The following is a 27,046-nucleotide window of genomic DNA, read 5'->3' on the forward strand; positions in this document are numbered from 1 at the left end:
TAATGCATATTTTGGCAAAAGCAAGAATACATGGAGATAAAACAGACTTCTTTTAGAATGGGGAGGATGAGCAGTCACACATTTGTTATTCTGCTAAAGGCTAGAGGCTATCTGCAGAGCAGTATTCAAAGACAATTCAGCCCATTTATGAATCATTGCTGGAGCAACTGTTCATTGATCACACATCTTAAAAATATTTGATCAACACCAGTGTTGAAATGAAAGAGCAGTGAACTATTTTTCTGTTAAATGGTTTCATTCGGACAAAATCAGTAAATAGATCCGTTAAGTCTTAGCTTACTTATTAAAGGCCTGTTGAGATCAATGAAATACTACTTTTCTTTCTATCACTGCTAGGTATACTGCTGTGCTAACTACATACCATCCATCCATCCATCCATCCATCCATCCATCCATCCATCCATCCATCCATCCATCCATCCATCCATCCATCCATCCATCCATCCATCCATCCATCCATCCATCCATCCATCCATCCATCCATCCATCCATTTTCTGACTTCTTTCAATTTCAAGCATTAGCGAATTTATTTTACACTCCTTTTAAATGATGGTACTCCTAACTCTATTTTAACTAAGTTCAGATTCTCACATCCAAGATCCCATGATTTTGCTCATGATCCATACCATTTTGGTTTCGATTCCAATTCCATATTCCTATCAACTCCGGTTTTTGGAGAGGAAGGCTTATTAGGTTTTACATGATAAGTTTTACAATGAATTTTCCAAAAATCACACTAGTATCTAGTTCTTTAGTATTGTAGCAGGTGCAGTATCTGGCTTGAATCAGGCACCTGCATAGGTGCAACAGAGACACAAAATATTTTACATAAAGCAAAGACTGACCCCTAAGCTTGAAGGAAAATCCACCATCTTCTACCTAAAAGCCTCAGACTCAGAGGTAGAGAGGTTAACTCTCATTTCCAAACTGCTGCAGTGCACATCACAGACATATTCCTCTTTTTAGAATTTGGATCTGGAAACGATTTCCATTCTAACCAAAATGTTTTTTAGTCACCAGTGAGAAAGTCAGTGGGATTCACTAAGTACTTGTTGTAATGACTGCTCTAACAACTGTTAGCATCATACACTTTAAACCGCATATTTCTCAGCAAACAGCAACAACAAAGGGTTTTTGAGAGTCTGAAGACAACACAACATTTATAGCATTTGTTTGTTTTGGTGATCAAAGCTCTTCCACAGGACAAAAAAAAAAATTGGGTTGGTTCTCCACATGTTTATTGGGCCAGAGCGAAGATTTACCTTTGTCAGGAAATGGAGGGCTTTGTCATTGAGACTAGACTGGCCAAATGGCAGTATGTTTGAAATTCTCCAGGTCCTTAAACTATGTTTGTTGGTCAAAAAGTGTTATTTGAAGCAAAACATTTAATTGTTTTGCTTAGTGTTAAACTTTAGCTATGCAAACAGAGAAATGCTCTATTTTTCTTTATTTAAAAGAATTGCATTGTACTTAACGTCTAAAATCTATTGAGCAATGTTTCACTTCCAAACAGAAATGCTTTAGAGTTTTTTGTTTTTTTTCAGAAATACAGTACCAAACCATGTCATTAGATTAAAAACAAGACTTATCTTCTCAGCACATGTTCACAATTATTCTTAAAGGTTATTCTTTCTTGGGGAGAGCAAATATTAGTGAAAGTTGCATGTGATTTAGCTACACTGCAAAAAATATAAATCTCAATAAGTTATTTTTTCTTAAAATAAGTGTGTTTTTCCTTGATTTGAGGAGGTAAGTAAGACACTTTGCCAATGGAACAAGACAATTTCCTTTTAAAATAAGAAAAAACTATTTTATCGTCTTATTTCAAGTAAATATTATCTAACTGTCTTATTTTAAGAGTGAAAATACTCATTCCATTGGCAAATCATCTTATTTACCTGCTCAAATTAAGGCTAAATATACTTAATTTAAGCCATTTTTTACTTATTTCTGGATTGTTTTTGCAGTGTAATAAGGTCTTCCTGTTGTCTCATGTTTTGTGTCTCTTTTCTTCCTCAGCGGTTTGTGAAAATGGCTGTTTGAACGGAGGACGGTGTGTGGCCCCCAACAGATGTGTTTGCACGTATGGCTTCACCGGGGCTCAGTGTGAGAGAGGTAATGAATCCCACACAGCTCTGCGCCCCCTCTTGTTACATCCATCACACTCTTGATTCCTCGACATTCCAGACCCACTGCTGCCGCACGGGTTTCCAGATCAGCACGTGCTGCTTTTGCGAAAACGTGACACCGCGCTGAATATTTGTTGTTTCCTCTAACTGACTCAGTCATGCCACATGGAGAAAGGGACCGTGTTTGTTGAAGAACATTTTTACGTCAGGCTCAAAGTCAGTATTGACCATTATTTTCCACATCTGCTCTGAAACAACACTCTGGGAAGTGTAGCGATGCTGTGATCATGTACTGTTTGGTAACTGAAGACCTCCCATTCTACTGTGGTTGATCTCTGGCACAATAAAGCAAAGACTCCTCAGTATACAAGCTGTGTAAGGGCAATCAGTGCTGCTTGGGCTGAACGTGCATGTGTTCGAGATTTTTCTTGTTTGGTTTGTGCTCTGAGTGTGTGTCTGTGTGTGTGTGTCGTGAAAGTGACCTGTAGGGGTCAGTGTATTGACCTTGTTACACTAATATTTGGATTGACAGCAGAATTCCTAATTAGTTACATCCTTTTAACAAGTCCATGGTCCTCTCTGTCAATATGACAGCCAACTTTTGTTATAGTTTACATTACTTTCCTCTCTAAACTCTCTAACTAGAAAGCATAATCAGGTTGCCCCAAAGTTTAGTGCCACGCTCTCTCTTGTTAAGCATGCTCCTGCACATCCTTGTGAAATTCTAGCTAGACGATATTTGAAATGATATAATATTTGAAATTTTAAAATCTTCTGTTAAGGATATAAAATGGCATATTTTAAAAAAAATTTAAATACTTAGCAATGTGAAGAGAATGCAGACTTACAATTTAGTGCTATTTATGTAATCTATTAAAATTTATTTAAATTTCAATTTGAATTTATTGATCTAACATTAGAGAAATTCACCTCTGGATTTAACCCATCTCCTTGGGGAGCAGTGGGATGCCACTGTGCGGCAGCCGGGGAGCAGTGTGGGCTTAAGTGTCTTGGTTGTCTTGGTTCCATTCATCATGACACAGTTGTTCAGTGAGTTTATAATCAGTTTGTTGCAAAAATAATCAGGCGCCTTGAACATTTTATATATATAAGAATACTATGTGGCGGACCAACACAAAGTAACACATCGACTGCAATTAAACGTATAGAAGACAATCTTTTATTTCCGGGTGGATCACCTAAATAAGTGGTCCCCCTAATTGTCAATCATTCTGGTGATATGTTTACATAACGCTGTCCTATGTCCTCGTCCCGTTAGCATTCACACTTTCACGCGTATATCTGTGGTTAACTACGGTTTCAGACAGTCATTGAAGCTCACCTTTCTCACCCTCGTTCTTTAAAATGGCAGAGGGTCGAAAGAGAAAAAGTGTCTAAAAAGTGTATGAAAAGTAAAGAAAGGCTTTAGAAGAGGCAGATATATACAGGAATTATTGGATTATTATGGGATTTTTCCGTCACAGCGGCCTGCTGTTGCCATAGACTTTCACTTGCCGACAGCAGCGACTAATAATAAAGATGGCGCAGGCCAAAAGCAATAATCATCTATCCAAACAATAAGTTAACTGAGTTCACTATAAAGACCACTATATAGTCCCCGCTCTATATAGGGATTGAGGCATTTAGGGGTTAGGGTGGATTTTTGGGCACAGTAAGCTTGTATGAGTGATGAGAACAGCAACTTTTAAACAGAGAAATGGGCTTCTGCATGTTCTGCACGCGTTTAAAAGGCGTTCCCTCTCAGGAGTTGTACAGGATTGTGCATGTGCTTTTTTTTTTTTTTTTTTTTTTTATTTAAGTGGAGAGGGGAGGTCTTAAAAAAATCCTTGACAATACTTGATCAAGGGATCAAGTGTTTTTTGTGATTTCTGCCAAATTGAAATGCTTCCCCATTCCTTGCCATGGTTTTGGCAAATTACAAAAATGACCTCTTATAGCTTTGTGTAAGACATACTGTAGAGGTCCATTTACATACATCTTTAAGTAGCAGATCTGCAGAGTGAATGAACATTTGTTGCCTTGTTGGTAGATTCCTCTACCTTTGTTAAATTGTTCATTTTATCCGATTTTCTGAGCAATGCCAAGGATTAGGTTTACAACTTGTGTTGGTAGGTTTAGATTGAGCCATGCTTACTCTTTTTTTATCGCTTTATGACTTAAACAGTGCTTTATGAGATGATTAACTATTGTGATTACTTTCTATAATCCAAATAAGGGATGGGAATATTTCTTTCGATACAATTAAATTCAAGTATTAATATTAACAAAATAAAGCATCAGAAATTAGCTTTTTGGCATGTCAGATAGGCTTTGAAATCTTTTGGTGGTTCTTTTGTGACTGTCTGGATTCTCTAATGGGATTAATTTTTGTCTGATTCTGGATTGTTTTTTACTGTGAGTTTTTGGCATCTTAATGGCATAGAAATGGCTTTCTTATCAGGCTGATAGATCTCAATGACTTTTATCTCCTAGTTGTTGATTGTCTTTAGATCAGTTCATTATTTGTTGGCTTTCTGAGATATTTAGGCCATTTCAATGTATTTGACAGGTTCTGTTTTAGTGATTTTCTGATTGTACAGGTCTGATAATAATCAAGGTTGGTGCGACTAGTGGATTTGAACTAGGAAATACGGTAAGTCATAGTTGATATATGATACATATGATTTAAACGGGTTTTCTACCAAAAATCCGACCTGCATAAATTCCTTTTTCCCTTGAAATAATTTGAAAACTTTACTGCAGTTTACCACAACTTTTTATTGGTGTGTAACATTTGTGTCACAAAAAAACAAAAACAAAAAAATCCTGATGGATTTATACAGGGATTCAGTAGTTTCAGTTAACTTTATTTTCTGGAATTTCTCTGGAATGACGCCATCACCTTCCTGAGAGAATGCCGTTGTGCTCTCACATAAACACTAGCACATGCATAAAGCACATGTGTTTGCAGACCCCACTTGATTTTAATGCAATTTACAGAACTGTGTTCCATTATGGCTTGATCTTATCACATTAGCAGAATCACGAGGTTTCCAAACACATGTGATCCTGCCAGGGGAGCTGCAGTCGAAAACAGGACTCTTGAGGTTTTCTTGGAAGTAGAAAAATGGTACGAAGACATCACTGCAGCACGGTGCATGCTGCCAAAGTGACTGTTGATCTGCTGACTGGGAAAAGCTGACTTGTGCTTCATTGTTTTGTTATTTTTTTGTTGATTGCAAATGCGATTTGGTTTGGAATGTGGAATTTCTAGTTGCTGTTGCATTCAGGGCTGTTGCCTCCTATTGCAGTCATCTTGGCAACACGGCAATAAAATAAAGCATAGCTATGACGCCAGTAAGTTCACTTGGGACTGTGGAGGAAGACAGGCCAAAAATGTGGAAACACGTGAGCTACTCAGTCAAGAGAACCTTAGGGAAGTCGATCAGTCAGCTGAGGGATGCTTTCTGGTCTTAATGTCTCACTGACTTTCCTCTATCAGCCTCTGTTTTACTCTGAGGCAAATCTCAGTGGATAGATAACTGAATATGTGTGTTTGTGTGTAGGTGTGTGTGTGTGTTTCCATCTGTATTTGAGCTCAAGCTCAGCTAGTTTGTTCTGGGAGAATGGAGAAATCTGTTGACCTGCCAATAAATAAACCCCACCCAGCTATATAACCCTATAAAGGAAACACACGGAAATTACAAAAACACATGCATACACACTGTTACATGGTTCAAAATTATCTTTGTGCTGGGAAACCAAACTGGAAATCATATAGTTTGTGCCCAATCTAGAATAATTCGGAAGGTTATATGTTTTTCTTTTGTGACTTTCAGATTTTCAGGTTTTGACCCACTTTGAAGCAGGCTTCCTAACTTCACACTGAAGCAAATGTTGCTGTACAGAGTCACCGCAAATGTTCCCCTTTCCAACATTTCTATAAGTTGTGGTGGGTTTTGAGATTACTGCTTGCCAATTCTGGGCTGTAATGAGCTGCAGTTCTGCGTATGTGAGTGTGTGTTCTTGGCGTATTTGTGTGTCCAGATTTGCGATTGCTCCCAGATGTACTTACACGACTCGGGCGCGTCCCCCCAGCTGTATTCAGCACACAGAGACTCAGAAGGATGACGGATGAAATGACACCATTTTCACCCTACAGCTGTCTGCCTCTCCCGTTTTTACCTCAGCCAACTGTTCCAAGTCTTGTGCTTATATTTATTCATTCCCTGCTCATATTCACATTTAATTTTTTTTCTCCTTTACACTGAGAGCTGAAATATTGGTTTGATGTCAGATATGTATGTGTGACAGTAAAACAAATATTTGAAGACCAATTTTCTGTTGTACTTGGCTCACATTGGTGCCATTTGCGAACTTGAGCATTTGTAGTTTCTCTGATACAGTGCTTTTCTTGTTGTTGTTTTGTACGTACACTTGAAAAAAGAAAAATGTAAATAAATACAAATGACCCTAATAATCTTTACTCTTTTGTATCATGTTTTAAACACAGCAACATTGCTAAAAAGACAAGCCATGATCTCAAAAGATGCAATTTGATTTCATGGCAAGAGATCTGATATTAAAGCTTCTCTTTATTTCCCAACATTCTGATCGAAGGCAGTCATTCTGACATGTGAATAAATATGCAAATAAATAAAACCTGAATAATCTGAAAACAGGATTGACACTGTAGACCTCAAAGTAAACTGAAAACTTAAAAATGCTTTGGTAGATATATAGTGATGTAGTTATGTCATTTAGGGTGACATTTTTTTTTAAATGTGATGTGAATAGATTGGAGAAAACGATTGAATTACCATTACTTTGTAGCTGTTCTCAGATGGACCTCTAGCTGGAAGGAAAGTTGACTAAAAATCAAAAGCATTTGGACTCCAGTGGAGTCTGAGGAGAAGGGAGGGGGGACAGAATGAGAGATGACCCAGTTCTGTTTCACACAGTTCTGGTGCCAGAGGAAGAGAGAGCATGGATGCTGTGGTGCACGTGACGGGTCTAGGCTGGGCCCCGGTCCACACGGGAAACGCACAATGTCTCGTTTATTTTAAATGACTGTGCTGTTGGAGTCTGTCTCCCTCTTTCCTCTTGCTCTGCTGTGAGCTCTGAAAATGTGGAAATGATTTCTAGCTTCTGGATCATAGCCAGATTCTTTTTGAGATTGATGTGTTTTTCCTTCTCCTTTTTGCCTCTATCAGTGTTTTACCATCTTTCAAACCTTTTACCTGATAAAAGTCTGTGATTTTTTTAATCAGCTGGGAGTTTTCAACTAAGGAGTGGCATTTAAAGGGAGAATACATTGAGGGAACAAATGCATACCAGCCATTGGCTCAGGGCAATGAGGTTTGAAAGGGAGGAGAATAATAAAGTGGTCTTGATGGAGGGACTTTCTTCACACTATCATATTTGTTGTAAGTCATTTAGTTTTACCTCTAGGGTGCTGTAGTTAGTCTGGAAATCACCCTCTATGTTCCAGAAACACACCCTGCCAGTCAGCCTCTGCTGCCTTTAAGGACCTCTCCCCTGAATTGTGTGTGATTGGGAAAATAAAAGTGTGCCAAATTGCACGATACACGTGCCCCCAGCCCCACCCTGCCACTAGACACAACACCAAGGCCTAAATATTATACGATCAGAAGATATGTGGAAAGCAGCACATGTTTTTTGGTGTACTTGACTTTCTGCTACCCCTCTCACAACTATCCAAGATTTCCGAGGCTCCTCTTGTGCATCAAAATAACAGTTTGTTGCACACAAATCACATTTATCACTACAGTTTTGCATGTTTTTAAAGTGATTTATTTGAACAACATAGACTTGTAACTGTCTGGTCAACTTAAAAATTTTTATAAGCCCGTTCTACAACAAATCCATGAAAACTTCAAATTCAAACTTCCCCATCAGATAAAATAAAAGTCAAAGTAACATGGATCATTCATTGTAATCACATATCCTCAGATAGCCTCCTCCAGTAGTTTTGCCTTCTTTAGTTTAGTTTAGTTTAGCCTCGGCAAAGCCAACTAGCCACCCTAACATTGGTTACCAAGGGGATTATTCTTTACTCAACCTAAAATTCTTTATTTATGGTAATAAGATTCTCATAACACCTAAACTAAGTGGAGAGACATATCATGCTGCAGGATTTGTATGAAAACCATTAGGTTATTAGGTTGCTTTAGTTGTGCATATGCTGCACCAGTCCATCTTTTTGCTGCAGAAAAGCTGTTGCTGGATTGGTCCCCCTCATCCTAATAAAGAACCTGTAGCTTTGCCCTTTAGTAAAAATAAATAGATTTGTTTCTAAATTATGCTGTGAAATGTTTAGCTTATTTTTTTTTTTATTAGATGTTCAATTTTGATTTATTTAAACTCTCACACAAGGAACATTTTTTATAATACAAAGAGCTTTGAAAAAATACTAAGCCATTGATGTTGATACATTTTATCATTACAGCGTTGCTTTGGATCTGTCTCAGTGTATATCTCTAGTTGTTATTGGACAAATTACAGGGTACAACCTTGGCGTAATAGATTTACTGAATCTTATTTTCGATTCAAATCACATATGTTTCACTTTATTTTACAACTTAACTGGTTTCCAAAATATTTGCACTGTGTATTCTAAGTATTGGCCTGAATAATGCTTTGTTCTAGAGAGTAGGATGTGAAGTTTGTTATCAAAACTTGACTACAGCAGAGCTCCTTTTGTATCTCAGCCCCCAGTCAACTGATTACTCCAATAGACTTTAAATATGTCTCATGTCAGAGACAGAACTTTTTCGGTCACGCAAACTGTTTCTTCGAACAAAAAAACACATTGTAAAACATTTTACTCATTGTGTTCTAATTGGAGCGGACTTGATAAATCGCTGTGCTGATTCTCTCTTTTAATTCTCTCTTTTAGCTCCAGCAGCGTTTTTAATGGGACGGGGCTTTTTGTTGGTTTCTAGCATGTCTGAATTTTTCTTCTTACCTCTCTGTTTATTGTTGAACTATGATTTAATCAACTAAGTATGGCACTCAGCAGCTGTTCAGAATCATAAAAAAAAAACTTGCAAAATAACAGTTTTAACAGGAAGTGCAGATGCTGAAGTGACTGCTGTTGCGACATACACAGTGTTCTATTTGTGGATGGATGGATGGATGGATGGATGGATGGATGGATGGATGGATGGATGGATGGATGGATGGATGGATTTATTGATTGATTAGCTGACTTGAGAAACAGTATATACTATATATCAGGGGTAACCAATTAAAAATCAAAGGGGTCAGAATAAAGAAAATCATCAACCAGTAAAGGTCCGGAGACATTTTTAATGATCTGTTACTTTAAACAGAATTTAACACTGGAATAAAATGAGGTGTTTATACATCCATGTTATATATTGAATTTTTAAATAAAGGGTTAAAAAATATAAAAAATGAAAATACTATATATATATATATATATATATATATATATATATATATATATATATATATATATATATATATATATATATAGTATACTATATATATATATATAAATATATAAATATATATATATATATATATATATATATATATATATATATATATATATATATATATATATATATATTATACTATATAGTGTGGTATACTATATATATAGTGTAATATTACACTATAGTATACTATATATGTTACCTCTATTGTTAATAGAGAATTAACCTTTTTGAAAATAGTTTAACAAATTAATATTTCATTCACAGTTCAATCACATGGAAGGTATTATTTAAATTAATTAATTTTAGATAAAAGAAGTTTTCTCTCATATGGTTTCCACTAGGGGTGCGGTAAAAAATCGATTAAGTGTTATATCACGATTTTCGGTGCCCCGTATAATATTGATCTTTTAGTTCCTAATATCGATTTAAAAAAACAAAACCAATACATTTTTACCTAAATCAATGAGAGGAAGATGGGCTTCCTCTGCACCGCTGATCAACCACAGATCAACGAGCCCTTTTGCTGTGCGGCGCAGCACCATATCTGTAGGCGAAGCAGTGACATTTAATGGTGGGGAAAAATTTTATAATGCCGTGATAATATTGTATTGTGACTCAAGTATCGTGACATATCGTGTTGCAACACCCATGCCAATACTCACCCCTACTTTCCACTGAGCTGCTGTTTTCTTAACTTCTGAATGAAAATTCCCTACTGCTCAAACATTTAGCTCACTTTCTCTAATATCTACTGCACCACTTTGACTACGTTCAAACTGCAGCCTGAAGTGACACAAATCAGATTTTTTTGCCCATATGCGACCTGGATCTGATCTTTTCATGGTAGTCTGTCAATCACTAGATGTGATCCACTACTACCATCCATGTTTACTTCCGTAAACACAGAGCAAGCTTGCTTGTAACGTCGTTGCGTCCTTTACTGTGTATGCGGGACACTTGAGTTGTATGAATGCAGTTCACACAGGAGTTCAGATACATGTCGCATATATTTGGAAATGTGAATGAAATGTGAAAAAATTGGATTTCACAAACAAATCGTAATTGAGCATTAAGGCCTGCAGTCTGAACGTAGCCTAAGTTCCTCAGTCAGCCTTAATGCAGATAGATTTACACTTTTCCTTTATTTTGTTATCATGCTTCAATGCTCACTGAATTGGATGATATTTTGTACCTTGTTAGTGCTGAAGGTAAACAAGTAAATGTACATTTTAAAAATGAAAGCTTGGTGTTTTCTGACAGACTACCGTACTGGGCCTTGCTTTGCCTCCGTGAATAACCAGATGTGCCAAGGACAGCTCACTGGAATTGTCTGCACGAAAACCTTGTGCTGTGCCACAGTAGGACGGGCGTGGGGTCACCCTTGTGAGATGTGCCCCGCTCAGCCTCACCCCTGTCGAAGAGGGTTTATACCAAACCACCGCACTGGCGCTTGCCAAGGTAAAGTCTGAAGTCTGACGCTGAATTTCTTTGGGAATTTTTTTGATTGTTTTGCTTTGTGTGTTTCTTTTTTGTCTGACACTTTTCCCAGACGCCTTTTTGCTTTCCTCCCAACTTAACTCGTTTTCTGTCCTTGTGTACTCTTTCCATTCTTGCTCTGTCATCCCCTCAACCCCCTCTCCAAAGGATTAGTTCTAATTGGGTTAAATTGGGTGGGTGGCAGTGCCTCCCACATGTGTATGGAATGCCCAGCGACACCTGCTGCGGCAGGACTGTCAGACTCGGTATCACGGTTCAGTGGCAGTGCCACGTGGGAGAGTTCATTTCTGGTAAGATGGCCCTGTGCCTTGGTGCCTCAGACCCAATAACATCAGAACCTCTGCAGGGGAGGCGGACCTGAGCCAGGGACCTACTGGAACATGGAGTTCTTTGAGAAGAGAGAAGGTCAAAACCTCCTCCAGAATTTCTGCCTGATTTGTTGATTTCATTTGCCCAAATTTATTAAATGAATTAAACTGAGTTATAAGCATAACAAATAAACCTATTGTTCTGAATAAACGTTGTGTCTCACTGCGTAATCTCCCTGATTTAGAGTACATATGTCCAAAATGTACTCTAAAAATGTACTTCTCTAAAACTTGTCTTAATTTTACACTCATCCTAAAGGAAATCTTTCTTCTCCTCCTGTAATTCCTTTTAAAAAGAATAAAAAACAAAAGCTCAAACCTACAACTTATACATTAAAGACCTGTACAGCCTTAGTTTTATTTTTGTGAATATGGTGTAAACGTTCACTGCTTATTATTTTCTGTTTAGATGTGGATGAATGTCAGGCCATCCCTGGGATCTGTCAAGGTGGCAACTGCATCAACACAGTGGGCTCCTTTGAATGTAAATGCCCCGCTGGGCACAAATTCAATGAGATTTCGCAGAAATGCGACGGTAAGAATAACGTTTTGACTTGTCCTGGTGAGGCCGTGAACTGGCTGGCTTTCTGAGGCAGCCTGGATGATAGAGTAGACTGAAACATATTTAAAAGATCCCTAAAAGTTAAGAGAGAACCACATCCGTCTCTGTGGTTCACTTCGTCTCAATGGTGGTATTCTGCTTTTTACTTTGTGGGGAAAAGACCACACACTTTTCTCTTAAAATAAGTTTTATTAAATCAAAGTAGCAGTGTATTTTACTGTCAGCTGTACAGCTCTTAAATTTGAGGTTGAAGAGAAATGCAGGCTTAATTTTGTCTTTGCACTGTATTGGAGTGCTGATACAGATTTACAGAGTTGCAGAATGAAGCTTCTGTTTTCACTTTGTCATATCTAAAAAATTTAAAGTCTTAAAACCAGTATAAATGTCAAACAAAACAATGATTTGGATGAACTTACTGGTTCATTGCCCTGTATTTAACCAAAATTGTTTTAGTTTAAGGTCAGAAAAGAATGACAATAGTTACCTTCCATGTTTTTTTTTTATTATAGATCAATTCAAAATGAATCTCCAAAACATCACACTGCAGCCACCATGTTTAACTTAGTATTAAACAGTATAATTTTAGATATTGTTCTGGGTGTTTTGGTGACCCCTTGAGACTGTATTTCATCTGATCAGATATGTCTATAGAGTTGGTCAGGTTTTGTTCTTTGGTTTAGATCTTTTTGCTTTTTTTCATGTTTTATTTAACTCCATTTTTGTTTTTGTTACTTAGCAACAACAATAGTTGTTCATATATGTGGACACTGTAACCAAACGTCAACTTTTAATTTCTTTTTTTTTTTTGCCATTTATCTTTGTCTGGTGTCTAAATTTGGTGGATGATTTCAAAAATCAAAATTTGACAAACTTGTAGGTCTGTTTATGCAACCTTAGATCAAAAAACACTCAGTGTGGATAAAACTGAGTTTTTGAATATTGATTTTTCAATGTATTTATTTTTTTCCTGGAATTTGGCTTCAAAAAGTCTCCAAACGTGTTAAATATTTCCAATCTCCATCATCATTTAAACAAAAACAGTGAGTCTGTGGGAAATACTGGCTCATAAACATACAAATTTGATGATTTCCAGACCTGCTTTAAATCTGTTATTTTGGCACTCATCTTCAGAGAGAAATATGTGCTATTTTATGCCCAGTAATAATTGCCGGAAAACCTCTGGACTGTGTAAAACACATTTCAAACACGTCTAAGTTACAGTATGTTTCTTAACAGACACTGTGCCTGATTATAAGCGTTTTAAGGTTGGTTTAGTTTTACTCACAGTGGAGAATCTCCTGTGGCCTTTGGATTTAAAATCTTGTGACCGTGTCTCGTTTCCATCCTCTCCTCTTCTTAGATCTGGATGAGTGTTCAAACATTCCAGGTCTCTGTGGCGTGGGTGAATGTTATAACACCGTTGGCAGCTACTTCTGTAAGTGTCCTCAGGGATATTACACCTCTGTTGATGGATCCAGGTGTTTAGGTGAGTTTCCACACTCCACACTCCGTATAGGACAGTGTTTATTGTGTCATCCGCACACAACATTTCAGATAATATGGTGATGCTTCCAAATCAAAATTTTTCCACATTGCTTTGGTTCCTTCTCTGTTTGGCTCAAGCAGAAGAAACAAAACTAAAAAAAGCTTCCATTCTTCCATCTGGAAGAATTTAGGTCAGTAGTCAAGTCATTCCTTATTTATTTATTATTTTTTACATGCTTGTCTTCAAACTATTGTTTAATGCTTTAAACGATCTTAAAGAAAAGATCTTTAGGTCCACTGAAAGTTTTTCTTTAGAAAACAGCTTTTTGCTGATATTGTACTGAATTTCTTTGTCCCACGCCAAATTATTCTCTAAATTATGTCGTCTTTGTTTCCCCCAAAAAACAATTTAATTCAGGCTGAAAATGAATTTAGAGATAAATCCAAACAACATCTTACGTCTAAGAAAAACCTATGGTTGACCTTTAGAAACCCTGAATTGAACCACGTCGGGTAAAAGAACAGTCACTGCCGATTTTGAATGAAATAATAAATAGGAACAGCTTTAAAATTTTGTTAAGCTATGTAAATACTCATCTGACAAAAAAAAAGACATATGATGAGTGAGGTAAGATGAGGTTGACTTTTGGATGGATAGAAATGTGCGTGTATTTGACTGTCAGTCTACTGGAACTGGGATGATGATTTCCAGAAAAGCTGAAAAGTCCCTCCTTAAGCTCAGTTTCAACCAAAACAGACCAGAGAAGAATGCAAGTTTGGATAATCCATTTGACCTTCATGCACATTATTACACTTCCATGCATGCATGCACACAAAAACATATGCAAACACACGCTTGCATTACCCCCTCAGGAGAGCATGCTAAGAAGGAATGTCTGAGTCTTCCGTGCCAAAAAGCTGCTGTGCCAAAAATGGTAGTCTGTTTCCCATGCAGTAACACTAGAGGTCTAGGCCCTGAAGAAGAGATTTGTTTGTCACTTTATGTAAGCCTGGAATACTACAAATCGACTAATCAAAAGGTGGTGTCATATGTAAGGCTCTAGATTCCAACACATTGGGTTGACTGACTTTAAAAATAAAAACGCGGATTTTTATGTTAATAGGCAACTTGAGTCATGCTGAAACATGGAGCCAGAAACTGCAGCATGAAGAAAATGTTCTCATAAATATAAAATTATGACTCATGGAAGCAGCCACCATCTCCCCAAATAATGGAAAGTCTGAAACAACTACTTCTACTTGATTCTACTCTTGCCAGTTTTCTCAACATGCAGATAGCAGAGGTCGCTATGCAGCATGATTTGTTTAACTCAGTTCATGCTGTGTCTTTTTTCACAGATGCTCGCAGTGGATACTGCTATGGAAGCCTGCTGAATGGACGCTGTGCCAACCAAAACTCACAACCTTTGACTAAAATGCAGTGCTGCTGTGACAGTGGACGCTGCTGGTCTGAAGGCTCAACGCCGGAGATGTGCCCCATTCGTGGAACAGGTGGAGTTAAGAGTGATCTCACTGGATTATTTTTGTCTTTCACATTCCCTTAACAAAAAATTACTTTTCTTGTTTTTTTTTTGTTATCATTTCTAAATGTAATAATTGTAGAGGAGTACCAGAGACTTTGCATCCAGATAACTGATGCTAACAATGGAGTGGTAATTCCTGGGGTTGTACCGGGGCCTCATGACACACCTGGCATCTACCCAATTACAATACCCGGCCAAGGACCTGGAGATTTTCCTGGGCAAGGTCCTGGTCAGTTCCCAGATCAAAGACCGATTGTGATTCCAGGGCAATTTCCAGTACCATATCCTGGACAAATACCCGTACTGCCTAACCCATCAGGTACTCAAACTGCTTTTTGCTTCTCTCTCATAAAATTTACCAAAACATTCTTCAAGTCATACTTGAAAAAGCTGCTGACCTTGTCATTAAGAACCATAAATCATGTGTTTGATTGTTTTTGTAATCATTTAAACTGTACACCAATTACAGTTTTATGTGCAGAATATCGTTTCTAAGATAAACTGTTGAAAACACAAAACCACATATTCTGAGTTAAGATTTATTGCAACTATAGACTACTTTATATACCACGGATCAGCAACCTAAACTATCTAAAGAGCCAAATTGGACCAAAAAAAAAGAACAAATCTGTCTGGAGCCGCAAAAATGTAAATGTCTTATATAAGCCCCGTATGGAAACGCAGGCTCTAAATGTATTAGTCCACTATAGAAAACGACTACATGGGCTTAAATATATAATAAGCATTCATGATTGAATGTTTATCCTAGATCTTGCAAATGTTATATCATGTGACTTCTCTGCTGTACAATATTTGGTTTAAAAGTTTAAATTCCATTACAATAGTATATATAATATATTACAATAGTATATATAATATATATATATATATATATATATATATATATATATATATATATATATATATATATATATATATATATATATATATATATATATACACACACAACAAAACCACACAAAATAATATAAATATATACATATATAACTCTATAAGTTCTATAAGGAAACACAATGAAGAAATGTGATTTGTTGTTTTCACTTTATTTTGAGGATTTGAGAAAAAAACGGCATAAAGTTCACATACCTGCATAAGAGCGCTACCTGTTCGATCTGTGGACAGTTTTCCATGCTTGCAGCAAAACTAGCAGCAGTAGTGGAGTTTTGAGTTGCAATCCACTTCTTAAATCTATCTTTTTGCTCCTCTAATTTATCTAGAAGTTCTGCTATCGCACTTTATTCTCTCACTCCCAACTTGGTTGGGAGTGAGAGAATGTGAGGGAGTGGTTGGCTGCGTATTTAACATGCCTTCCCTGGAAATGCCTTTCCAAGTGACTCTTTATTATTTGACAACTTCTTATTACAAAAGCAAACATGCAGGTAATCCTTCTGCATTGGTAATGAAAGCAATTGATTTGGTAAATTCTTCTTCGAATCCTCTATTCTCATCAGCTATCTTCCTTTTTTTCCCCCTTTGGATCCATGCCCCTAGACAAACCCGCTGCTTTGTTTATTGCAGACACCTGCCTGGCACCGTTGCAGGCTATGACCTAGATTTTTATTGACAGAATTGTCAAAATGTATTGTTTAAATGTATTTATTATACAAAATTTTACAGCATTGGAAACATAATAAATGTTTATTTACCTCCTGCACACCATATTTAAACAAAAATACATATATTTTTGAAAAAGCTCCAGGGGGAAATTAAAGAGCCACATGCGGCTCTGGAGTCACGGGTTGCCGACCCCTGTTATATTCAATCTGTAGAATGCGCCAATGTACCTTGTTAGACTTTTTTCCCCTTCTGCCCACTTCAGCTTCTAAATTTTATTTGTTTTGGTCAGGTCCCAATATAATCCAGACACAGAATATCACAAACATTTGCCAGGCCGTCCGCAACCTCTGCCTAAATGGCCGGTGTATTCCCTCAACGGGCAGTGGATATCGCTGTGAGTGCAACATGGGATTCAAGCTGGATGCCAGGGGAGAATGTATCGGTAAAAAACATTTATTTTCTTTATTTTGTCAGCTTACGTGAACACTTGAAAGCTTTTTTAAACTAATTGTTTGCTCTACAGATGACGACGAATGTGATAGAAGTCCTTGTGTACATGGAGAATGTATGAACACCCCTGGTTCTTACATCTGTCAGTGTCCTCCTGGATTTCAGACAACAGCGACTCGGACAGAATGTCGAGGTGACAATCATACCCCCCCAACCACCCATAAACCATAGCCACAGTGCTTGCGAAAGTATTCGTCCCTTGAACTTTTCTACCTTTTGCCACATTTCAGTGTTCTTCTTTAAGCTGAAAGTTTAGATGAACAGCCGGGTCTATGTAGATTTGCAGTGGTCTTCAAGAAGCTGCATGCGTTGACTGTACCTTTGCTACTTTCAGATCTGGATGAATGTGTGGCCAATGGGCGGATCTGCAATAACGGGCGCTGTGTGAACACTGAAGGCAGCTTCCACTGTGTCTGCAACGCCGGATTCGAGATATCACCGGATGGCAAAAATTGCCAAGGTCTGTTAAGTTCTGACATCTGTCTTTATGATGTAGAGGAGATTTTAAACACATGTTGTTAGCTGCAACAATACAAACCGTTGGAGGTGTAGAATAAGTACCAGAATAAGTACCAGAATGTATAAGAAAAACATTTTAGGATAGGAGACAATGTCAAAACAAGTAAGAGAGTAGTTCCTGTAAAACATGATTTTAATGTTCTTAAAGAAAAGACAAGTTATTACCATATTAGGTATTAGCAATTAGCATGTTTAGAAAGAAGTACCCAAAATGTATCTGTGTGTATTTGTGACTGAAGGTGACACTAACCTTAAATCCAAGTAAGTCTACCTAGGGCCTTTTGAGTTATTCACAGATGCTGAGAGTGAAGTCTAAGCTTTTTAACAATTTCCAACTTGTGTAAATCAAAATAGGAAATGAGGAAGATAAGACCACTTGAACATTCTGCAAAGAAAATTAAGGAGAAAAGTAGCTTTAAAGATTTTTTGGAATGACACTAAAAGGCAGCTGGGCAATAACAAAAACTCTTATTTGAATACCTTTGCATGCCTTGCTCCAATACCTCCTCCAACAATGCTGGTCAATATATGCCTCATGTTTTAAAACTGCACTATATTTCCATGTAAAGCTAATTTACAACGCTGCATTACATTTGTGTTACATCTGTGCCATTCCCTAAGGCAGCAAATCAGTGCAGTAATTACTTGTCTGAGAGTATTTTGTGCTTTCTAAAAGCAGCAGTAATTTGCTACAGGAGTGTGCAGATGGCAGATAAGATGCAGGCAGAGGAGAAAAAGAAGAGTGTCAGAGTTTATACTCTTTGTTGTCATTATTCACAACAGTAGGTTTGTAATGTCAGCCTCTGCAGTGACCAGAGATGATTTCTCTTCTGTTCAGGGCACCTCTGAGCGCTGTTAACCCAAGGAAAAGGGGAAGCCCTAAAAACTCTAGGTCTCACTGGTTTTCCAAGGAAATCAATTGTTTTCTTTGCATCTTCAAACTGCACATTTATAAAGTTAACTAAATTCATCCTGTTCCCTGAATTTAGTGGCTTCTTTCTCCATTTCCCACTGCATTACTCGTGACATGTCAGATATTTGTTTGTTTTAGAGCATTAAACAACTTAAAAAATTTTTATTTGGTAAAAGTTACATTTTCAAGATAATATTTGAAGCCATTAGGTTGTATAGTTGTTAGTTCTTATCCTGGATGAATGAGTTATTTATGTTGCTGTTAAGTAGAATTTGATTTTAGATTTTAGTAATCATCCAAATACGCTTCACAATTTCTCATTCGAAATAATACCTTTTGCATTAAGCGCTGGGATGTAGCAGGTGCGTTACACAACCCGAAAGGAATGAAGGTATATTGGAGGAAATAATCCGAAGTTACAAAAATAGAAATTTCAGGCGCTCTTTGCGTTAATGGGACTTTCCAGTAACATTTTAACAGGTCCAACTTTGTCACAAATTTAGCTGAGCCAACACGATCAATGCAGTTTTCCATTCTAGGAAAAGGAAAAGAATCGGGCTTGGTGACGGCATTAACCTTTCTGTAATCAGTACAATACTGAGATGTATTATCTGGTTTCGGTACTAGAATACAGGAAGAGCTCCACGCACTTTTACTAGGCACTGCTAAACCATTGGCAACCAGGTTGCATTAAAACACACTTTGTTGGACTTACTCTGTAAGCCTGTTGTTTAATTGGCTTCTCAATCTCCACACCAATATCATGGAACAGCACAGAGGTTTTGTGCGGATGATCTAAGAAAAGTGATAAATGTTGACGTCTCCGAACTTCCTTTCGTGCAAGGTTTGCTTGTTCTTCCAGTAGGTTCTTTCCAAGTACTGCTGCTCTCACCATACAAAAAAGCTGCTTGTTTTTTTAATTTGCCATGTTAAATTACTCTTAAGTTTCAGTTTTCATGATTGTCTGTCTTGTGTGCTGCTCTGTTGTCTTCTAATTAACTGGTGATTTGCCTAAGGTGTACCCTGCCTCTTGTCCAGTAACCCTTTAGACGAGGATGGATGGATGGATGGATGGATGGATGGATGGATGGACGGATGGATGGACGGATGGATGGACAGACGGATGGATGAGCGGACGGATGGATGAAGGAGCAAACACTGGTTTATATGAAGTCACCTGGAGGTTTTGCTAACAAACCTATAATTCATGTTTTACTTCCACACAGACCAAGACGAGTGTCTGATCAGAAACATGTGCCTCAATGGACTCTGCATCAATGATGACGGCAGCTTCAAATGCATCTGCAAGCCCGGGTTCCTGCTGGACTCCAGCGGACGCATGTGTGTAGGTGTGTTAGTGAAATGGTTTAACATTTTGCAAAAACCTTCAGTCAGTTTTTCCTATTGCGTTAAAGGTTTTATGTAGTTTGCCGGGTGGCTGGCTCTGGCATTTTATTGCTCCTGTTAAGTGAGTCTAAACAGATGGGCTAAAAAAAAAAAAAAATCCCCCTAGAAGTCTTGGAAAACCCCCCTTGATTTCCTGATGGCTTTCTAGACTTGGTGGTAGCTGGGATCTGCAAATATCTGTCCAGCTCTAATAGTCTATCTAAACACACATGAAGAAAGGTCAGAGGTGTATTGCCTTTATAATCAAAACTAAGAGAAAAGATTAACTTTTTTTACTTGACGTTATCGGTTGCAGAAAATGAGTTTCTATGTGCTGTTGATTAATATAAAGATTTGTCATTCAAATGTATATTTTCCGGGTTTAAACTCACATACACACGTTTGATCTCAAAAGACACTGAGAGTGTGTTAATTTCATTAAATAATTACTGAAATAGGGTGTGGAAGAAGTGTTCTTTTAGTATGTGTGCAGTCCCTAATGAAATATGTCACCTAGATGTGTCTCAGGGGGCTCATTGTCTCACAGTAAGTCTAGCTGTTCTGCAGAGTTACCTAAATAAACAATTCCCTTTACATACATGACCACAGAGTGCTACATATATGCCACATCACTGTTTATAATCATTATTGTGGTTGTTGTTTTATGGGGAGTTGAGAAAAGTGTTATGGAATCTGTGCTGCAGGGTGGATTTATTTATGTAGCCAGTTATTCAGTAATCAGGCTTCTGTTTTGTAAAGATGAAATACATCTTTGTTTCTATTTGTAGATATTGATGAGTGTGAAACTCCAGGCATGTGCATGAACGGGCACTGCATCAACACGGAGGGTTCATTCCGCTGTGAGTGCATGGCTGGGATGGCGGTGGGCTTGGATGGACGAGTATGCGTTGGTGAGTTACCACATGAGAGTTTTTAATTAAAACGGCGATTTGTTTCCTTTCGTTATAAAGTATTATAGCAAGCAGTAATCTAACACTATTTTTTCTTGTCATCATCACTTCGTGCAGCCAGAAATCTTCTCTTGCTACATTTAAAGCTATAAACATAAGCTTTTACTAGTTGTTTTACTTTTTGCATTCAAAAGTACTTACTGTCCATGTAGAGAAGTAAAGTCAGATTTGCCTTTGCATATTAAAATTATCTGCTACTGTTAGAATCTTAAGCTATAATAAATTGTTGGACTTTCCACACCTGAGTAGCTGTCATGACTCCTTGAAAAAACAGATCCCCCACACCCCATGGATAGTTGCTTAGGTACATTCACACCGGACGTGATTTTCAAGCCAAACAGGATTGAATGATTTTCACATTTCCGCTATGTAGAAGGGCGGGTCCGGAGCCTAGCAAAGCGGGGCGAAGCTGAGGGTGGTGAATTTAGGGAAGTGAACGGTACGAAGTTGGCAACATTTGATTGCAGCCTCATCTGCGAATGAAGTTGAAAAACAACTTTTGATTACATTCAAGTTGCAAAATCCATTCAGGGACTGGGACTGGGAATCTCACTGCAGTTAGTCCTGTCCTACTCCTCAGAAGTCGTAATCTCTTCCTGGTGCACTTATATAATCTTTCGAGGCGGTCCTGTGTTTTTCTGAAGTTAGCCTCTATAGTAAGCAGGGACCAGCTGTAGCTTCTCTCCAATAGTGCTGTTGTAAGCAGGCTTCAGTGCGCTGATTCTGTAGAGGGATCCTCCGATCTACTGCTGTGGTTCTTTAGTTCCAGATGGTTACACGGCTGGCAGTCTGGTCCCAGATTTGTTTTTTCACTGCTGGTGTTCTCTCACTGATTTCCCACTGCTCCTGTCTGAGCTCCAGAATGCTGTCTCACCTAACCCTTCAGGTGATTCATCCCCCTTTGCGGACATTAGGGCCCCAAACTGGGTCACATGTAGGCGGAAGTACGGCTGAAAATGACCGTCATCCAGACCTAGGCTATGGAGGATTTGGTGATATTCTCCATACTGGTTCCATCTCTGGGGATCTGGTGAACCTAGGAACACCAGCAGCTTTGTTAGGCTGTGTAAAGTAGAAAAAAATCACTGCCAGTCGCTTTGTACATCCATGTTCACCATGATGAGGTGAAACTAAAGACCAGAAGAATCAATGATGTTGCAGCCTTTTGCCTGCTGTGCGAATTTGCCTGGCATGCAAAAGACTTTCACTGGCCAGGCAAATTTCAAGGCGAGCAAAAGCAGACCAACCTAGCAAAACTTTTGCAGGTTTCACATTAGATGTGAACGCACCTTTAGTGGTTCCATTGCATCCTCTTTGCCACTATTTTTAAGAAAATCCTTTAAAAACACACCAAAACCATGAAAGCAGATCTGCTTTTCTCATTCCCCACTGAAATTAATCTATCTTAACATTTGTGACCATTCTGCTATAGTGTATTCTGGTTGGACAAGGAGAATGAGTGAGAATGATAGCTGCCAGCTATCTCAATTGGTTGATTAGTGCTGATTTACGTTTAAGTGCCTCTTTATGCTCAAGTCTAACATGTTTGTTAAAGGGTAAAATGGTAAATGGCCTGAAACTATATAGCGCTTTGGTCAAGTCAGGAGGCTAAGCTTCTTGCCTGACAACACAAAGAAACTGAAAGCTGGAGCCTGGGCTTGAACCGACAACCCTTGCAGAGCAATCTGCTACATCAGATGCCAATGCTGCCCCAGTTTATTGAAATCTAGATTTTTATTGTGCCTTTATGTTTTGAACTTTACAGAATTTTCTAAAATGACATTGCATTATTATTTTTAGCCATGTTGAAATGCTGTTGTTTTTAGGGTGGCTACTCACAGGGATGATATCAGTGCAGGAGAATGCCCTGAATCCCTAGAGAGTTCAGATAGAGTAGCCATTTGTTTTTGCTAGTGTGGATGTTTATTGGAGTTGCTGACTGATGCTATTCTTTTCACTCCGTGTTGGTCTATTTCCATCCACATTTAAGATCTGGTTGCTCATTTTGGTTTCTCTTACATGTTTATTTTTCTCCTAAAACAGACACACATATGCGCAGTTCTTGTTACGGTGGCTACAATCGAGGGCAGTGTGTTCGGCCTTTATTTGGAGCCGTGACCAAGTCAGAGTGCTGCTGTGCCAGCACCATGTACGCCTATGGAGAGCCCTGCCAACCCTGCCCACCGGAAAGCTCTGGTATAGAAATTAAAATATATTTGCCCTTTACTATACTACCATATTTCTGCACAGACAGACAGACAGGTCTCTCTAAGAGTTTAAGGCCTTTTCAAACATTGCTTTAACCAATTTGACAGAAATCAGGTCTACATTCAATTACCAGCTGTAACACTCCTCAGTTAGTTCTTTTATTGAAAATCCAACTAAACAATGTATAAAAGCTCCAAAGTTAAAATTAACATACATTTGGGTAAAGAACATTTGAAATAGCTTTTTAAGACATGTTTTATAGGTATACATAGTTTTTGACATTTCTTATTCTGAATATTCCTTTCCAAAGCTGGAATTTAACTGTTAACCTGCTTTTTAAAGGTTCTTCTCTTTCTTTCTTAATAGACTTTATATATTTCAGTCTATCAATATTTTATCTATTCATGTTCAGTGAACTAGAATATGTGTCATTTTGATTGATGTTTATGAAATTATAACTACTTTTATAATGAACTATAAGCAGGTTCAAAATGTACTTTCTATCAATCCCTCATTCATTTTTTTGGTCTGATGTCAAATCCTTATTTTGCATCAGGAAATTTGTGCCTTTATGAACTGTAAGATTTAATTATGCTGAAATTCAACATTCTTAACATTCACACAAGAAATGCTTCAAAACAACAGTTTTATGTTTTCTGTTTATATCCATGCCTTCTGACACCTTAGCTTTATTTACAGTAAAGACTTGCTTTGTGATAATCATATGGTTTTGATTTGAAATGATCAGTTAGTTTAGTCTAAGCCCTGAATTACATACTTATTTCTATGTCATAGCTGTATATACAGACTTTATTTACTTTAAATATGTCAATGAGATTCACCTGAAATAAGCAATTGTTCAGTGGGTCTTTTATTACAAATCCTACTGCTTAATCTGCCCGAATGGCATTGAATCATGTCATGAAGTCTGCGCTAAGAGTCCTGACACACAAGGCATATACTGACACATCATTTATGTAGTTGCCTCTCATTAGTTCTTCAAGTAAAAAAAAAATGTAATAAAAGGGCACCACTAAAACACACATAAAAAGGTGGATAATATGCACTGAAGCTAAATTACAATGCATGTGACCGGATAATGACATGGTTTTACATTTTTTTGTAAACTTTCGTTGAAGAAATGTTTTCTTATATGTTACGGATTCTTTGTTTTAACTAAATTGTGTTTTGTTGCAGCTGAGTTTCTGGCTCTGTGTCCCAGTGGCACCGGCATAACAGGTGATGGGAGAGGTAAGGAGATTTGCTCAGGTTCATCCATAAGTGCCGTCCTGGTTCAGAAACACCAACTGCACCTCAAACAGGCAGAGCTGTTTGCCTTTAAAAGTGGTGTTTGATGTGATCTTTTTACTTACATGGTCATGGTTTGTTCTTTGCCTTCTCAGATATAAATGAATGTGCCCTGGACCCTGATATCTGTCAGAATGGAGTCTGTGAGAACATGCTTAGGACTTACAAATGTGCCTGCAATGAAGGCTATGAAGTGGACCTTACAGGGAAAAATTGTGTTGGTAGGTGTACTTCAGTATAACCTTAAGCATAACTTAATAAAAGCTGTGTTAATTAAATATCTAATATGTTTTTTTGTTGTTTCTTTCGCTCAGATATTGATGAGTGTCTAATGAACAGGCTGCTTTGCGACAATGGCCTGTGCAGGAACACTCCCGGGAGTTTCACCTGTCAGTGTCCGAAGGGATTTCGTTTTGACCCCGAAACAGATGTCTGCGAGGGTCAGACAAATGCTCATTCTTTGGTGTAATGCATCGTTATTTAACAGCTTTTCATTGTTGATGGTGAATTAAAGTAAAATATCTGTTCATGCCCACAGATGTGGATGAATGTGAGTCCAGCCCCTGCATCAATGGAGATTGCAGAAACAGCCAAGGGTCTTTTGTTTGTATATGTTCAGTGGGCAGTAAGCTGGACAGCACTGGACTGGAGTGCATTGGTAAACAAAAGTCAGGTTTTCTTTCAGCACCATTACCACAAGTGTTTGTACAAAAAAAGTGCACCTTTTCTCTGCAAGTTAAAGTAATTTTCCTGGATTAGACTGTAGGCAATTATCACTTTTGATCAAAAAAAAAAATCCACCAAAGTAGCTAAAACACATCTTCTCAGATTTAAAGCCACCTTTCTTGATTCAAGAGTGTACTTATTTGCGCTTTAATTTTATGATAAAGAGACAACTAAGAGCACCTGCTGGCTGAAGATCGTTAACGGTCGCTGCGAGGTCAACATCAATGGAGCTACCCTCAAGTCTCATTGCTGTGCCACTCTGGGAGAAGCCTGGAACAGCCCATGTTCTAAATGTGAAAAAGGTGAACAATATTTTCCATAATTTTACCATATTGTGCAGATTTCAATCTCTTCTTTGCAAATTTACAACAAAAAGCTTCTATACATTTTAACAATCTTATTTTTCATATGCTGTTTGTTAGACATCTATGGTTAATTACTATAATATTAATCAGCCATAACATAACCATAATATTGGGCAATATTGATATTCAATGTAAACATATACAGCAGGCTTTACAATTTTACTGACATCCTGAAAATGGGACTCAAAAAGGGTAGAGAAAGTCTGTAGCACAGCCTACTACCCTTCGGTAGAAGGAGGAGATCCTAGAATAGAAGCAGCTTAGTTATAATTAAATTCTATATTCCTTGTATAATGAAATTAATTAAATGAATAGCTAATTATAGAAAATGAGTATTACATAATTAATTTGTTATTAAAACTAGTTCATAATTAGTTAGATAGTAATTAATTGTAATAATGTAACAGCTGAAAAATGAATTGATATTTTTACATTTTCTGCTTTCACATAAAATAAACGTATATCTCGTTACTTTCATTAAGATTGCTTCAGTGTACTAAGAACACTTATATAGCTGCTGTAAATGACGTTCCCTCAAAATCAGCATATGGAATAAATTTCACTCTATTATGATTAACTATGTTCATCATTGTTACAACCATTTTAACAAGTACCAATTATGATACATTAACAGCCTTGCTGTCAAAGTATGACTTCATTGTTAACGTATCATTACAATCTATTGCTACAATCCTAATTTCCTAATCTAGCTTATATAAGGCTCCATAGCAGGGGGTTCATACAGTAAATAGATCATGCTGATTTCTGCCCAGTTATTCCCCTTTAGAAAGCCACAGATAATCAGGAGATAAGAGTGATTTGCTCTGCTAGGTGGAACATTGAGACCCCTCAGATTAATAAATGAAGGAAATCCAACATTTTGGATTCTTTTTGTCCAACGTTCCATAATGGCATCCTAGATTATTCATTATGAGCATTCCCGGTTAGCTCCACTTTGATCTGCACTCCTGTATGGGTCAGATTTTTTCAACCTGTTTGCACCGTACAGCTCAGAACTGACCTGTTTTACCTGTATTTACCCCCATTTAAAACTGTGCCCTAACCAGTGAATAATGGAGCCCGACCAGACCCGTAATTACAATGTATACACAGCTGCTCATTTTTTATAAGTGCTTTTAGTCACAAAGTCCTCTATTCTTGTTGATTCCGTGTCTTTACAACAGAGGGCTAATGCTCACATAAAAAAACCAGTGGTGAACAAGCAAAGGTCAAATGTTATTGTATTTCTCTCACAAATGCAAACATGCACTCACTCACACTGAAATGCACACAATACATCACTTAAAACAAGCCTCTTTTTAAACAGCTTGATTTTAAATTGAATTTAAAACTATAGGATTTCACCTCTGATATTCACCTGGGGCTTTAAAAAATTAGCCTGAAGTAGTCCGACTCAATTCTAGTCAGAATATGAGTCTGATACTGCTCCATAGAGCAATGATTATGG

The 27,046-nt window shown here is 37.6% G+C and overlaps 1 protein-coding gene across 1 annotated transcript in view; it reads left to right on the top strand.

Annotated features, from left to right (window-relative positions):
* fbn1 (fibrillin 1) overlaps positions 1 to 27,046 on the top strand; it is an 84,769-nt gene that overhangs the window by 11,071 nt on the left and 46,652 nt on the right. Inside the window, exons 6-22 of the mRNA XM_038283391.1 lie at positions 2,042 to 2,137; positions 10,899 to 11,096; positions 11,913 to 12,038; positions 13,426 to 13,551; positions 14,910 to 15,062; positions 15,174 to 15,413; positions 16,962 to 17,114; positions 17,196 to 17,315; positions 17,517 to 17,642; positions 19,841 to 19,963; positions 20,789 to 20,911; positions 23,015 to 23,167; positions 24,377 to 24,430; positions 24,583 to 24,708; positions 24,802 to 24,927; positions 25,026 to 25,145; positions 25,378 to 25,515. Of these exons, the coding sequence (XP_038139319.1) occupies positions 2,042 to 2,137; positions 10,899 to 11,096; positions 11,913 to 12,038; positions 13,426 to 13,551; positions 14,910 to 15,062; positions 15,174 to 15,413; positions 16,962 to 17,114; positions 17,196 to 17,315; positions 17,517 to 17,642; positions 19,841 to 19,963; positions 20,789 to 20,911; positions 23,015 to 23,167; positions 24,377 to 24,430; positions 24,583 to 24,708; positions 24,802 to 24,927; positions 25,026 to 25,145; positions 25,378 to 25,515 (2,301 nt within the window). The remainder of the gene's footprint in view (positions 1 to 2,041; positions 2,138 to 10,898; positions 11,097 to 11,912; positions 12,039 to 13,425; positions 13,552 to 14,909; positions 15,063 to 15,173; positions 15,414 to 16,961; positions 17,115 to 17,195; positions 17,316 to 17,516; positions 17,643 to 19,840; positions 19,964 to 20,788; positions 20,912 to 23,014; positions 23,168 to 24,376; positions 24,431 to 24,582; positions 24,709 to 24,801; positions 24,928 to 25,025; positions 25,146 to 25,377; positions 25,516 to 27,046) is intronic.

The sequence above is a fragment of the Cyprinodon tularosa genome, unplaced genomic scaffold (genome assembly GCF_016077235.1).
Source record: "Cyprinodon tularosa strain WSP-4 unplaced genomic scaffold, ASM1607723v1 ctg193, whole genome shotgun sequence".
NCBI lineage: Eukaryota > Metazoa > Chordata > Actinopteri > Cyprinodontiformes > Cyprinodontidae > Cyprinodon > Cyprinodon tularosa.